The 15,378-nt window shown below is 41.1% G+C and overlaps 1 protein-coding gene across 1 annotated transcript in view; it reads right to left on the bottom strand.

The window, feature by feature from the left end:
- b4galt2 (UDP-Gal:betaGlcNAc beta 1,4- galactosyltransferase, polypeptide 2) overlaps positions 1–15,378 on the bottom strand; it is a 79,613-nt gene that overhangs the window by 12,228 nt on the left and 52,007 nt on the right. The window contains exon 4 of the mRNA XM_048249152.1: positions 7,948–8,135. Coding sequence (XP_048105109.1) covers positions 7,948–8,135 — 188 coding nt within the window. The remainder of the gene's footprint in view (positions 1–7,947; positions 8,136–15,378) is intronic.

Raw genomic sequence — 15,378 nt, 5'->3', positions numbered from 1 at the left:
ATCCCCCACATCCCCTGAGGAGCTCCAGCACTGGGCAAAATGATATCAGATCTCTCTCATTCTCTCTCTCTCGCTCTCTGTCTCTCCTCCATCTCTCCATTTCATCAGTATCTCCTGCGACACCCAACCCGCGCGCTTCTCACATCACAGCAGTGGGTACGAAAAAAACAACCAGAGCACACCGCCACGCCAGCACGCAGCGTGTGAAGTGAGCAGACGGGACACACACATGTCTCCCGTACATCAGACACCAGGGGGGTGGTGGTGGAACTGACAGACATGGAAGACTGGAGCCTGGAACAAGTCAGAGTGTGTGTGTGTGTGTGTGTGTGTGTGTGTGTATGTAAACACATGAATGGATACCATGTTACCCAGTACAGAGACATACATACACACAAACATGCACAAACACTCACACATGGAGGGGGATTCATGTTGAACGAGTGACACAGCACAGATACTCACGTCAAAGAGACACGGGTGTGTGTGTGTGCGTGCCGGGGTTTGGGTTGAATGAAGCCATCATCAGCCAGACATTTCATCACATGCAGCCAGCTGAAATTTCTAAGTGGACTTGGATGTTTCGGACAAAGGGATCAATTGGGATTATACATTTTAATTATATAATAATTCTATATTATCAAGCTGATTAACAGGCAGGTGCATCTGCGGGCAGCACAGTGTTGTTGCTATGGTACACGTGTGACGTACGCTGCCCCATTACCAGCAGACTCCGGCCAGACCTTTTGGAAGTGTATAACGTTGTTCCTGGGGAGAAATGGAAAGGCTTAACATTCTTTATCTTGCAAATAGAGGGAAAATGGTCAAATATTGACAAAAAAAATAGATTTGAATCGAGTCAGAGCACATCTGCAATTCTGCATGTGTATGAGAGACAGAGAGTGCGTACAAGAGAATGGAGGGTAGAGAGCGAGACAGAGAAAAGAAACATTTAAAGAGTTATCTTAATTTATTATTAATGCTAATTGATAATGCTAATGCTAACTGAGTAACGCCGATCTTCCTAGAGAGAGAACGGCTGAGATGCCTCTGCAGCTAATGGTCATTAACACTAATGGAACAGACTCTTTAAGAGCTGTGGACAAAACTGGCATCCACACACATGGAATGGAATTCTCCATCAGAGACCATGCCTGTCTGCGGCTGATGGGATGAGGAGCCTGGTGAGAAGAGTGAGAGAGAGTGAGAGAGAGAGAGAGAGAGAGAGAGAGAGAGAGAGAGAGAGAGAGAGAGAGAGTCGACACACGTCCCTTGAAGGTCCCAGGTTTGACAGCAATGTGAGAGGAGAAAATGAAGGAGCAGCTGACTTTTCCAGAGTGTCAGTCAGTGACGTGACATTTCAGAGAGAGCTTGCAGGTAACAAATGCGGAGAAGGAGAAGCTTGAGCCGGTTGTGGTGGAGTTAGGAGTGTGTGTGTGTGTGTGTGGTGGGAGGGGCTTCACTATTTTAGACTGGTAATTTGGTAAAATTGGTTAGGTATGGTAATCATCCCAAGGATGAAAAGTGATGATGAAGTCAAATGAGTTCAGATGACTCTCCTCCTCTCCTCGCCTCGCTTCCTAGGGGTCTTAACAGTGGCAGGTGAAGCGTCCGGATGCAGCATGGCTCCACTGGCCCCAGCAAAAAAGCAGGGAAATGAAGCCTCGCAAGAGCAAAAGGCCAGATTGTCTGGCAGCAGATGCAAGACAGACTCATTTCCTCTTTCAAACTCACCGGCAACAAAACTTCAGAGGACCTTTGGCTCCACTTTAATTTCCCAGACTATTACGAATTGAAGAGAGTGGGAGAATCTCACACTAAATAAGTTCCATTGACCCTGCTGCTTCTGTAGAAAGGGTCTGTCCATCAAGACTGAAGTGTTTTTGTTCTACTTCCAGTGTTCACAGTCATAATAGTGTAAGAAAGTAATCATGCAGAAATCTGCAGTAATATGCTTATATCAGCCAAAAGTTTTGTGAAATCCCTCTGATCAACTTGTACTGCAAAAACCCAACATCACTACAATAACTATTACAACTTCAACAACAAGAACTACCATCACTGCGATTACTCCTAGAAATAGAATTCTACAATTAATTACCACCCCATGGTTGAGTGACTCCATACACCAGTTCAGCTTCAGTCTACATGCATTATTGGGAACTTGAGCTTTGACCACCAAACTTGCAATCAGTTCATCCTAGTGCTGGGCGGTATGACCAAAAATGTATATCACGGTATTTTTCAAAATTCTTACGGTTTCACGGTATATGACGGTATTTTTTTTCATGCATAATCAGATGTTCACAGCATTTTCTACAGGTTGAGAGAGGAATTGCTGCAGTACATTGACTAAGGATGGTCTATTTTACTGTCATGATGTAGAATAACTCCACACTAGTGGTAATGCAGTTTTGCATGGCCCCAGAAAATTATGCTGTTTACAAAGAGCCACTCATGATTCTAATGAAGAATCTATACAGAATGCAAAGACAATTGCAGTCAAAATACAGAACTTTTACTGTGCAAATTTCATAAATACATCTTGTATAAAACCAATACTAAAAAGTAGTGCAACTTGCAATAATTATACTTTTTTGAAAATGATACAATTTAAAATAAAACCTCTCTGTTAATATGCTTACTCTGTCAAATAGGCCTATCAGAAATGTATTGTTATTGTGTGGTTTACATGACGTTAGTGGTAGGCTAGTGTTGTGTCTTCAATGTCTTGGAACAGGTCTACTAATTCACTACATAGTATCAAAGAGTAATAAATGTGTACCAACACAGTTGATACATGTACTACAGTATGTAGGGTAATGGCAGACATGTTCCAAGACACCAATGACACAACATACATGTAATATGTAATTGTAAGTACTTAACTTGTACACTTCATTTTAATGGGTTTATGCCACTGTATCAAAGAGCAATAAGTGTGTACCAACACAGTTGATACTATGTAGTGAATTAGTAGACCTGTTCCAAGACATCGAAAACACAACATACATGTCATTTGTACATGTAAGTAATTAACTGGTACACTTAATAGGTTTATTCCACTGTATCAAAGAGTAACAAGGTTGTAGCAGCACAGCTGTTACATGTACACTGAAGACAATGAGGCCTTAACTGGAGCTAAGACTGGTTTGTATATCAAATCTATCATGACCAGATTTGCCCCATCCAGCAGGTCTCAGGTCAGCTCTTTGCCTCTGATGAAAATTTAGGCAAATTGGCAAAGTTTTGTAAAAGCACTCAGTATTACAATGTAACAACTATATGTAGGTACCCACAAATACATAATGCAAGTACAATGATAGTACCTGATAGTACATGTTGTTACACAGGTTGTACCACTGTACCTAATTAGCTAGGTACACTGTAACGGCGACACATTAAAATAAAGTGTTTTAAGAAATGTTATCTGTTCTTGAGATATCACATTCACGAGAATTGGTGAGACAGACATACAGACGTACAGATAACACAAAGAACATCTCCAACCATGCCTATAGAGGCAACATGAAAGTAACACAATACTGGAACTACTGTAGTTCTGCCAAAGGGGTGTTTCCAATGTTTACTTTTCTAATTTTGTCTAGTATAATTTTGTAAACATTGCAGTAATGTATAATTGAACTGAAATTACGGTAACACTCCATAATAAGGTGCCATAATAAATAGTAAACTAGTAATTACCTAACCCTTTGTTAATATTTGTTAATTGTTACTAAAATATCTATTTGGCACAAGTTAGTTTTTTTTCATCAAAATATTTAAATATTAGTTTTTTGCATAAAATCTGTATGTTAATGTTTTAACAAATCTATTAACTAATATTGTATTAATATTTGTTAATGGTTAACTAAATGTATTTTTGGCACTAATTAACAGTTATTTCTTACATCATTTAAATGTTAAATGTTTATTTACAAACTATATGCTAATATAAAAGTTAATGACATATTATTATTTATCTAGCTTTTCTGATTAGCTTTGTGGAGAATTTATGGAATTTATGGTTTATGGCTTTATGGTCTTGTGGGGTGTATAAGGCACCCTACAGTACTGCCAGTGGTTGGTTGTGTGAGTGTTTGCACACCTCTTCTTCCACTTCATCCTCATTGGATACCTTTGTGGTTGGCTGTCCTGTAATTGGTGACCCTCTGTCTAGCGTTTGAAAGTAGTGTACTCTTTGCCTTTGGAAGTACTAGTTAGTTGCTGTTTGAATTTGGTAAAATTCAGGGGAGGGGGGTGTAACAGAGTTAGAAATGTAGTTTAGTGTTTGTATGTGATTTTCGTCGTAATTAAGCAGCTTTATTGAGATTGGTGTTTTTACATTACATTACATTACATTACATTTAGCAGACACTTCTTGACCAAAGTGACTTACATATGTCAGCTATATTACAAGGGATCAAAATGTCCCCGGAGCAACTTGGGGTTAAGTGCCTTGCTCAAGGGCACAACTGTGGAAGCTGGGAATTGAACCGACTACTTTCAGGCTACTGCACGCTAGCCCAGCTCCTTAACCACTACACTACCACCGCCCCTGTTTTGGAGCCCCCTTTGGAGAAACGGTATACTGCAGCTCTGCTGCGTTATGTCCTTGTATTGTTGCCATAGCCGATCAGAAGCGGTATGCGTTGCATTGGGTAGGTTGACTGTATAAAGCACTCCCCACTTTGTTTTAATTTTGTAACTGTAAAATGTTGTTTAAGTTGAAAATGTCGATATACCACCTGTATTATATTACTTTCCATGTATTGTTAGGATTTGGGTGCAATTCTAGCAACTTAGAGAATGTTTATTAATGTTTTCATTATGACCAACAACCATACACGGGTTTCCCGTTTACCAACAAAACTAGATACGCGCACAGACGTGGGGCAGAAGATGCTTGGTGGCCGTCCACAACGTTATAAACTTAACCTAAATAGTTGGCTGCTGTAAGCTACAATCAGATTTTTTTGTATACCCCTGTTGTCTCAATGATAATAACATCTCATTTCAAACTATATTTCAAAGTTTGCCGTTCATTTGCATTATTAATAGAACATTGTATTTTGTCATTTTTGGCGAAGACATGCATTCCGTTAGGGATATTGAACCTATTTAACATTCTCTAACCATCTTGATTTCGAATTGGTGCAGTTTTCAGCACAAAAACTCATTTTATTCTTTTGCTCTTTTGCATTGCTCTATGCTGTTCTATGGTGCTTTCTGCCTATGGCAAGCGATTTTAACATTTACCCGCTAAGTTTGACTATCTGGAATTAACATTGTAGATATCAACAACGTCTTTCTGACTAGTCGCAATTACATTTTGGATAGTTGGAATTGTCATTCAAGATATCTGTAGCGTAATTGTGACTAGTCGAAACGTCAGATAGAGATATCTGTAATTTAGTTTTGACTAGGCAAAACTGAATTACAGATATCTGTCATCATGTCATTGAAAACAACATTCAACTCGTCACACATCTTAAATGACAATTGCAGATATCTTTAATTCAGTTTGGACTAGGCAGAATGAAAGGTGAAGATATCTCAAACGTCATTATGATTAGTGCAAATTATTGTGCAAGACGTTGCTCTTTAGATCCGTAGCAGAGCCCGTCTACTTAGACATTCTCTGTCCGTAGGCTAATTTCCCCTCCCCAACATAATCGAAGAAGAAGCGGGCTTATTTCCTTATTTCTATGAATGGAAGAAGAAGAAGCAGTCATGGCTGTAATGTCTTGTTGACCTCTAAAATAACTAAAACTCAGGGACACCGTGTGGTTTATTAGACTCTCACGTTATCAACTGGCTTGATCTCTGTTTCGTAGCTTACATAAATTAGTAGGCCTAGGCTACTAAATGCACCAGCACCATCTACAGGAAACTCCATTCATAATGGTGTTGGCTGTAGGCTAATCGAAAAAATCAAAGCAACATTGAATCATCAATTCTTGCTGCCAGCTCCTGTCTTGCAAAAGCTGCAGCATTAAAAAGACGATTAAAAACTCCTTCGCCCTCTGGCTGCTCTGACATGATGCTAATTAGTGCTAATTACAAAGTTACATGAAAACTGAAAAGGAACATGTAGATATCTTGAATTGAGGTGAATTAAAGATATCTTCAACTGGAGTTATGACTAGTCAGAATCAAATTGTAGATATCTCTAACTGAAATTACAGATATCTACAATTCAATTGCAGATATCCATAATTCACATAGTGGATATCTGCAACTGAATTGTAGATATCTGTAATGATAAACCCCATAGAAATGAATGGCAAATGTGGCGTCATTTGTCCTAGGAAGAATGTCTTTGTGGATATCTGAAATGACAATTATGGATAGGAAGAATTCAATTGCGGATATCTAAAACGTTCGTTTTGACTAGGCAAAACTGAATTACAAATATCTGCAATACATATCCAGTCTAGCGGGTAAATGGTAAAATCGCTTGCTATATTCTGCCTCTTGGTTGCGCATGCATGTTTTCGTGACGTTGCATAGAAATCCATGTATACTGTACACACTGAGTCTAACGTGACTAGCTGTAAACTCCGCTAGCAACTTTCCATGCATTCAGTGTATTTTAGCTTAGTGTGCATGGAAAGTGCAATTCAGTCTAGCAGGAAATGAATGTACATTTAGTTTAGCATTATGTTTATGCATTACCTCCGTATGGTCTACGTCTGTGAGTGTTTAGTGAGTCTCAGAATATTAATAAACTGTCGTTCTGTGCACCTGAACATTCCATGTCGCATGTCTCCCTTGCTAGTAGGGATGACATTGATGGTATAATGATGCATGTAATATAGCCCATTCAACTACTTATTATTTTGCTTGTGCAGATGCTGTTTTATGTATGCCAGTGCCTGAAGGCATGTTTTGTTTGAACTTTTCCTAAAGGAATAAATGTGATAAGCCAGTTTTGGTCTCAGTCCCTTCACCGTCTGACTAATAGTTATATATTACTAATATATTAATAAAGCTTAACCAACTTTATTATAAGGGTCCCCCATACTGATAGTTGTATATTACTAATATATTAATTAAGCTTAACCAACTTTATTATAAGGGGCCCCCACACTGATAGCTATTTACTACTAATATATTAATTAAGCTTAACCAACTTTATTATAAGGGTCCCCCATACTGATAGTTATATATTACTAATATATTAATTAAGCTTAACCAACTTTATTATAAGGGGCCCCACATAGCTATATACTACTAATATATTAATTAAGCTTAACCAACTTTATTGCAAGCGGTTCCGGCGCCGACAAGAGTGGCAGCATGTCAAGGTAGCTCTGTGTTTTTTTCTTGAATTTCCTCTTGGGGATCAATAGTATCTCTCTATCTATTGTAAGGGTCCTATGGGGAGTGGTTCATATTGGGATAGGCAGAAGCACAGTTTAATAAGTCATTAACTTTTCTATTAACATATAGTTTGTAAATAAATATTCAACATATAAATTATGGAAGAAATAACTGTCAATTAGTGCCAAAAAGACATTTAGTTAACTATTAACACAAATTAATACAATATTAGTTAATAGATTTGCTAAAACATTAAAATAAGTGTTATGCAAACAACTAATATTTAATTAATGATGAAACTATTAACTTGTGCTAAATAGATAAAGTGTGTTTAGTTAGTAAACTGTTGCTGAGTAAATGTTATGCTAAAAGTGACCATGTCATAAATACTGGCACAAGGGTTCACTGGCATAAATATCTACGAGCAAGCATTTCAAGCATTTCAAGCCAGTTACATGCTTTTGTAGGTAATTCATTGTGTGGTACAGTTACTACAAACTGTTTTTAGAAATGCACTTCCAGATGCGCAAACATTAATGGTGATTCGAGAAATGCACTCAAAATAGAAGGAAAACAAACAACAACAAAAAAAACGGTAGCTAGTCAAAAGCGGAAGCTAACCTGAAGCCGAACTTGTCCATGGCAATGGCAAAGTGTCGTGGCTGGTCGTAGCAGTGGTAGAGGTTGCGGTCATCCATGGGGATGAGGTCCACGTCACTGAAGATGAAGCAGTCATACTCACTGTCCTTCAAGGCTTCAGTGTAGCCCACATTTAGCAGCTTGGCCCGGTTAAAAGTGTCCTCCCCCAACTACAGACACACACACACACACACACACCACAAAGAGAGAAACACACATATGTATACAGTATGAGTTACTATGAGACTGTGAGTTGACAGGGGCATCTCTGCAGCTCTGCATATCTATGGCAAACTCTGATTAAAAAAAAAAAACACTGCGGCATGACTGTGTAAAAGGGCAAAGGCATATAGACCCTCTAAAAGCTTTTACAAGTGGATGTAGGGGGGCACCTCAAAGGCCAAACCTCTGATGGTATCCCACACTGACAAACACAATCTTTAAGAAACAAGTTTACCTAGTTCTAAATATGGCATTATTGCAAGGACTGTGCAGACACAAAGGGACTAATGTTATATGACAGCAGTTTTGCATCCATCACTAGTTAGTTAATATCATTATATGGCAATTTGTCACAACACATTATCCTCAGCTAATGCAAGGTATTTCAGGTAAGGCAATGCACCATAAGTAGCTTCTAGTGCCAACAATCCTATGTGACAAATAATCCCATGTAATCCACTAATACCTGAGATTTGACCGAATTATTCTCTAGTGAAAACTCGTGGCACAAATCCACTGGCATTTGAAAAGAAACGCACCGCCCAACTCTATCTGTGTCAGACACACATTAGCATATCTCAAGGTAATTCGCCACATGCACAGACACATAAACAAGGAAGCACAGCCCCATTCCTGCCACCACGGGGAACATGAAGGGAAATAATTGTCAAAATTGTTGCGTAGTTTCTTTTGATGGTTTCAGTATCACAATGTGGCTGTACAGCATACCTATGAGAGTATGCATTTGATATGTACACAAACCTACACCAGGACCAGTTTTACTTTAAGGCAAAATAGACTCAACACATCACAAAAATCCATTTAGTATGCAGCGGTAATAGGGAGTTAGTCCCCAATTCAACACCATTTTGTATTGCTGTGTGAGAAAATGACATGGATTTTTCTGCAGTTTGTTTTTCTGCATTCTTGTTTCAGAGGCACAGAAGAGAGGAAAAAAACTAAAAATAATAACAAAAACAAAAAAAAGAAACACACACACGCACAGAGAGAGAGAGAGCTCTGTAGAAACTGAGTTACCCACAGATGGTTTTGTTGAACCTATGAGACTAGACAACCTTTTTACATATACAGTATAGAGTCTGAGGTAGGCCTGAAGACGTTCTTGGAATATGCATAACTTCAACACCTAACTCCAGGGCTTCTGTTGACGAAAAAGGCCACAGAAAACAGATGTTCACCCCAGAAGTCAGTTTAATGGGGAGGAGTGGGTGGTGCCCTCCCTGCAGAAAGAACTGAAGATCTTTCATTTAGTCCAAAGTTAGACGACAGGGTCCAAACGAAGTTACTGCATACTCATTAGCCGGGGGCGCTTGCAGCGTCACACACCACCACCCAGCGTGACAAAGAGCCCAGTGAATACCTGAGCACCAGCGCTTTTGTCATCGTCCCACAGAGACTAATTGTCCCCAAAAGAGGGGAAATTATTTTCAGCCTCTCGGTGGGTAAATAAACCATCTCTCTGGATGCTTGATAGGTCCGTAGTGGGACTGGGAGCGGGTTTGAGGTGTTGACCTTTGCTACTGCACTCTGATGCAGGCTTGGTTGTACCTGGCAGGAGGCTCATTGCTGTCCTCCCTTACAAAAAAAAGAAGTTTATGGAAGTGTACTGTTAGTATACTTATTTTAAACTAAAAAATAAGTTACTTAGTTTAGTGTATAGTTTACTTTTTGTTTACTGATCAGAGATCTAATAAATTGATTTATACTTAATTATACTTGGCATAAGTATACATAAAGGTTTAAGTATATATCTAGCCTATACTTTGTACTTATACTTAAGTATACTTGGCTTATACTGACGGAAAAGTCTTATTTAAAGTCTTAAAGTCTTATTCCTAAAGTATATTTATTTGTACTTGTAGCCAGGGACTGATCTTTGAGAGGCTGCATGACAGATTCTACTATAACTTTTCTGTAAAGACTGTGTTTGGGTTAAAACAGGGTTGGGTTGACTACTTAAGTTGTTATATTTTGGCATCCAATACAATATTTGGTTGAACATTCTTATTTATATAAAAAAAAAAAACTTTCAGAGTACTCTAAAGTTAAAAGTATGCTTCAAGTCTAAAAATAATAGATAGATAGATAGATAGATAGATAGATAGATAGATAGATATTTTATTGATCCCCAGGGAAAATTCAAGGTCTCAGCAGCATACATACAACACAAACACATTCTTTAACAGCAGAAAGAGTAATTAAAGTATATAATATAAAAACACAACTAAGCAGTAAGGACAGTAGAAGATAAAGAATATGCTAAATATACTAAAATACAAATTATACTAACTAACACTTAATACAATATATAACATACTAAAATACAAATGACAAAAATATAAATTATACTAACTAACACTTAATCTAAATCAATTCTAAAAACAGTATCCACATAGTGGTGATTAATCAATCAGAGGCGCTTGCAATGACTGAGGCAGGGACAGGGCCTGTGATTCTCTGTGCATAGTAAGGTAGGGTAAGGTTCTCTAAGGTGCTCTGCAATTCCTAGCAGAATAAAAATAGTGGCTGCTGCTGAAGCGGCAGCATAAGCGGCAGCCCTCGTTTCAGCCAGCCGCGTTTAAGACGGACACGGTCAAGACAAGCAAGTTGACCTGTGCAAGTTCACCGAGCACAGGCACCGACAAAGGCAAAATGTGCCGTTCCTCCATATCTGTTATCACCGGCCATTGCAGAAAGCGGCATCATGCCAAAAGGGGCAGAAATGTCAAAAGGGGCAGAAATCCCCTTAACCTCCAAGAACTTAAACGGTCCTCACCAACAGAAACCTCCTTCTCCATGGGCTTGTGGAACTGTCAATCCGCAGTCAACAAAACCGACTTCATAGCTGGCTATGCCAACCACCTTTCATTGGAACTCCTTTGCTCTCACTGAGACTTGATCAAACCAGAGAACACTGCCACCCCGTCTGCACTCTCCACTAACCTTACACTATCCCACACCCCTCGCCTATCTGGACGAGGAGGCGGGACGGGCCTGCTGATCTCCAACAAATGGAAATTCACCCCGCTACTGCCTTCAAACAAATATGTCTCATTCGAATTCCATGCCATCACAGTGATCGCCCCAGCAAAACTCTAACGTGCTGGTCATCTACAACCCTCCAGGCCAACTAGGCAACTTTATTGACGAACTTGACACTCTGCTATCCTCCATCCCTGAGCATGACTGTCCGCTTCTTGTTCTCGGGATATGAACATCCACTTAGATGCCCCAGGCTCAACAGACTTTTGGCCCTGGTCCACTCCTTTGACCTCGAACTGGTTCAAAGCCCATCGACTCACAAAGCTGGCAAAGAGCTTGACTTGATCTTCACCGGAACTGCAGCACAGACACCCTCATGGTGACGCCTCTCCATCTTTCTGACCACTTCTTCATCCAGTTCAACGCCAGCCTGTCAGAACAGCCTCCTCCGCCTCAGCCGATGGTCACGTTCGCCCGCAACATCCGAACCTGTCTCCAACGCACTTCTCCTCTGTGGTTGCCTCGGTCTACCTCCACTCAACACCTTCTCCTCTCTGGAGGTTAATGAAGCCACTGACTCGCTTCTGCTCCACACTGACCTCGTGGTCTAGACGAAGCTGTGCCCCTCTTACCACAAGGCCAGCTCGATCCAAACATTCTCATCCATGGCTAAATGATACCTCCTCCGGACAAGAGCGCACCAAACTCAGAGCCGCGGAGAGGAAATGGCACAAATCCAAACTAGCTGACGACCTCAAAACTACCAGACACTCCTGACCTCCTTCTCAGCCAGCATCACTGCTGCTAAGACTGCTTTCTACCATGACAAAATCAACAGCGCTACAGACACTCGAAAACTTTTCTCAACCTTCAAATCGCTACTCAACCCTCAGCTGCCTCCTCCTCCATCCAGCCTTACTGCAGATACCCTCGCCGCATTCATTTTTACAAACAAAGTGGCGGCAATCAGCAGTCAATTCTCTACATGCCCACTCAACGATCTGATCAGATGACTACAATAGGGACCGCAGCATTCACTCCTACAACTCCTAGGGACTGCTGGAACATCTTTTTTCAGCATTCACATTCACGCACATTTCTACTGGCCCGGGTAACACCGTTACTTAAGAAAGCTTCTCTCAACCCTGCTGTCTCTGTCTCACTACTGCCTTTCCTATCCAAAGGCATTGAACGAAAGCAGTCTCCAAACAGGTCTCTGACTTCCTTTCACAGAACAACCTTCTGGATCCAAATCAGTCTGGGTTCAAAAGCTGCCACTCTACCAAACGCTCTGCTGTCTGTAACAGAAGCCTTAAAGAAGCCAGGGCGACCGCCGGGTCATCAGTACTCATTCTGCTTGACTTATCGGTTGCCTTTGACACGTTAATCACCGTGATCCTTCTCTCTATACTCGCTGACATGGGAATCTCGGTTCTGCTCTCCTGGTTTGAATCCCACCTCACAGGACGCCGTTTAACGTATCATGGCTTGGTCAGCTATCCGCACCTCACCATCTCACCACAGGGGTCCCCAGGGCTCAGTGCTGGGCCCCTCCCTTTGCTATCTACACCACCTCCTTGGGACAGATTATCCGTCAAGACGGCTTCTCATACCACTGCTATGCAGACGACACACAGCTCTATCTGTCCTTTCCACCTGACGCACCCCTGGTTTCAGCACGGATCTCAGATTGCCTTTCAGACATAGCTACATGGATGAAGGCACACCACCTCCAGCTGAACCTCTCAAAGACTGAACTGCTGGTCATCCCAGCTAAACCTACCATACACCACGACATCAACATCAAATTTGACTCCCCTGTCTGTTTCAATCGACCAGGACTGCAAGAAATCTAGGAGTTGTTCTCGACAACCAACTAAACTTCTCAGATCATGTTGCCTCAGTCAGCCGGGTCATGCCAAGCCTGCACTCTACAACATACGGAAAATCAGGACTTACTTGACTCAAGATGCTACCCAACTTCTGGTTCAGGCAATAGTCATCTCACGACTCGACTACTGCAATGCCTCCTGACAGGTCTCCCAGCCTGCGCGCAGTGAAACCACTTCAGATGATCCAGAACGCAGGGCGGGGTTCTGGTCTACAACCAACCCAAAGGGCACATGTTACCCCGCTGCTCATCCAGCTACACTGGCTACCTATGTATGCCCGCATCAAATTCAAGTCTCTAACGCTTGCCTACAAAGTAGTCTCCGGTTCTGCTCCCACCTACTTGAATGCCCTCATACAGACTTACACTACCTCCAGACCGCCGCTCCTCTGACGAACGACGCCTAGCTCTACCACCGTGCACGCCAAGCCAATCCAAACTTTTCTCATCTGTTGTTCCTCGTTGGTGGAACACACTGCCAGTTCCTACAAGGGCAGGGACATCCTTTTCCACTTTCAAAAACTCCTGAAGACCCAGCTCTTTAGAGAACATCTACTCTCATAGCAACACTTACAACAAGTCTTACTGATCCTAGCACTCACCAGCCGTTTTAAACTGACAAGTAACTGCTAAAAACAGCACTCACCGGACGCACTTATTCTTACTGTACTCTAATGTTTTTTAAACTGTCCTAAAATTGTGAGAATTGTTCTTAAACTTACTGTTTACCATGTTGTTAGTCGCTTTGGTTAAAAAGCGTCAGCCAAATGTAATGTAATGTAATGTAATGTAATGTAATGCTCTGTGTGAATGAGTGTCATGGTGGTAGTGCAATGGTGATAGTGCAAATGAGTAAGTCCAACAGTGCAACAATGCAGAAATAAAGTAAAGTAAAGTCTATATATCTATATATTTGACTATTTAAGAACATGTATAAGTGTGGCCACAGTTCGGCTGTGGCATGGAAGGGGGGGGGGTTATGCATATGTGCTAATGTGCTAATATAGCACGCAAACAGTGAGGCATAAAGACAGTGGTACAAGTGGCTAGTGGACAGACAGTACCAAACATGGAGGGGGTGAAGAGGCAGACAGACTATGCAGAGAAGTCTATCTCTCCTCTTCCCTTAAGTGAGGCATTGAACAGTTCAATGGCCCTGGGGACAAATGACTTTCTCAGTCTGTCAGTTGTGCAAGGCAGTGAGCTTAAGTCTCCAGCTGATCAGGCTCTTCTGCTTAACAATAGTGCTGTGGAGTGGGTGACACTCATTGTCCAAGATGTTGATCAGTTTGTTCAGGGTCCTTTTGTCAGATAGTGAAGTGATGCACTCCAGTTCAGCTCCCACTACAGAGCCAGCTTTCCTTACCAGCCTGTCAATTACCCCACATCCTTCTTCCTTGTGCTTCCTCCCCAGCATACTACTGCATAGAAGAGGACGCTGGCAACAACAGACTGGTAGAACATCCTGAGGAGCTTACTGCACACATTGAAGGACCACAGCCTCCTCAGGAAGTACAGCCTCCTCTGCCCTTTCTTGTAGAGTGCATCAGTGTTGGCTGACCAGTCCAGTTTATTGTCCAGGTGGAGACCCAGATACTTGTAGGTGCTAACCACCTCCACATTGACCCCATCAATGTGGACTGGTAGCAGAGTGGGCTTAGACCTACGGAAATCCACCACCATCTCCTTGGTCTTTGAGGTGTTAAGTTGAAGATGATTGAGTTTGCACCATTGCACAAAGTCCTCCACCAAGCTCCTGTACTCCTCCTCCTGCCCGTTCCTGATACACCCCACAATACCTGAATGGAAACCTTGTAGTGCACTTAAAAAGTAGGATGTGTAGTCCATGTAAAGAAAGCTTACAAATATACTAGTAAAAACTATTAAACTTATAGTTTACTGAGGATATACTTTAAGTATACAATCATGAACTAAAAACTGGACTAGAAGTATATAACAGTAGTACTGTAGGTGGCAGTGGTTCAGGAGGTTCAGGAGGTATTTTCAACAAAAACACATCGCCCACAATTATTGGCACCCCTGTTTGTAATACCTTCTTCCTTTTAAAGAAAACAGCTCGTAATTCTGGAGGGTACGTTCTATAACTAGTATCTTCACTAGTTTACTTACAGTTTAGTTATCAGTACAGTTGCAGTACAAAATAAAGTATACTTACGAGTTTACTATTATAAACTGGAAAGTGGGGCCAATTTAGTCTGAAGTATTAACATAGTACACTAACAAGTATACCACAAGTACATTAAATTACTACATAAAGAAAACTTGGAAATTATATT

The sequence above is a fragment of the Alosa alosa genome, chromosome 1, assembly GCF_017589495.1.
Source record: "Alosa alosa isolate M-15738 ecotype Scorff River chromosome 1, AALO_Geno_1.1, whole genome shotgun sequence".
NCBI classification, from domain to species: domain Eukaryota; kingdom Metazoa; phylum Chordata; class Actinopteri; order Clupeiformes; family Clupeidae; genus Alosa; species Alosa alosa.
Note: the sequence above shows the minus strand (reverse complement) of the source record. Positions and strands in the feature narration are given on the sequence as shown.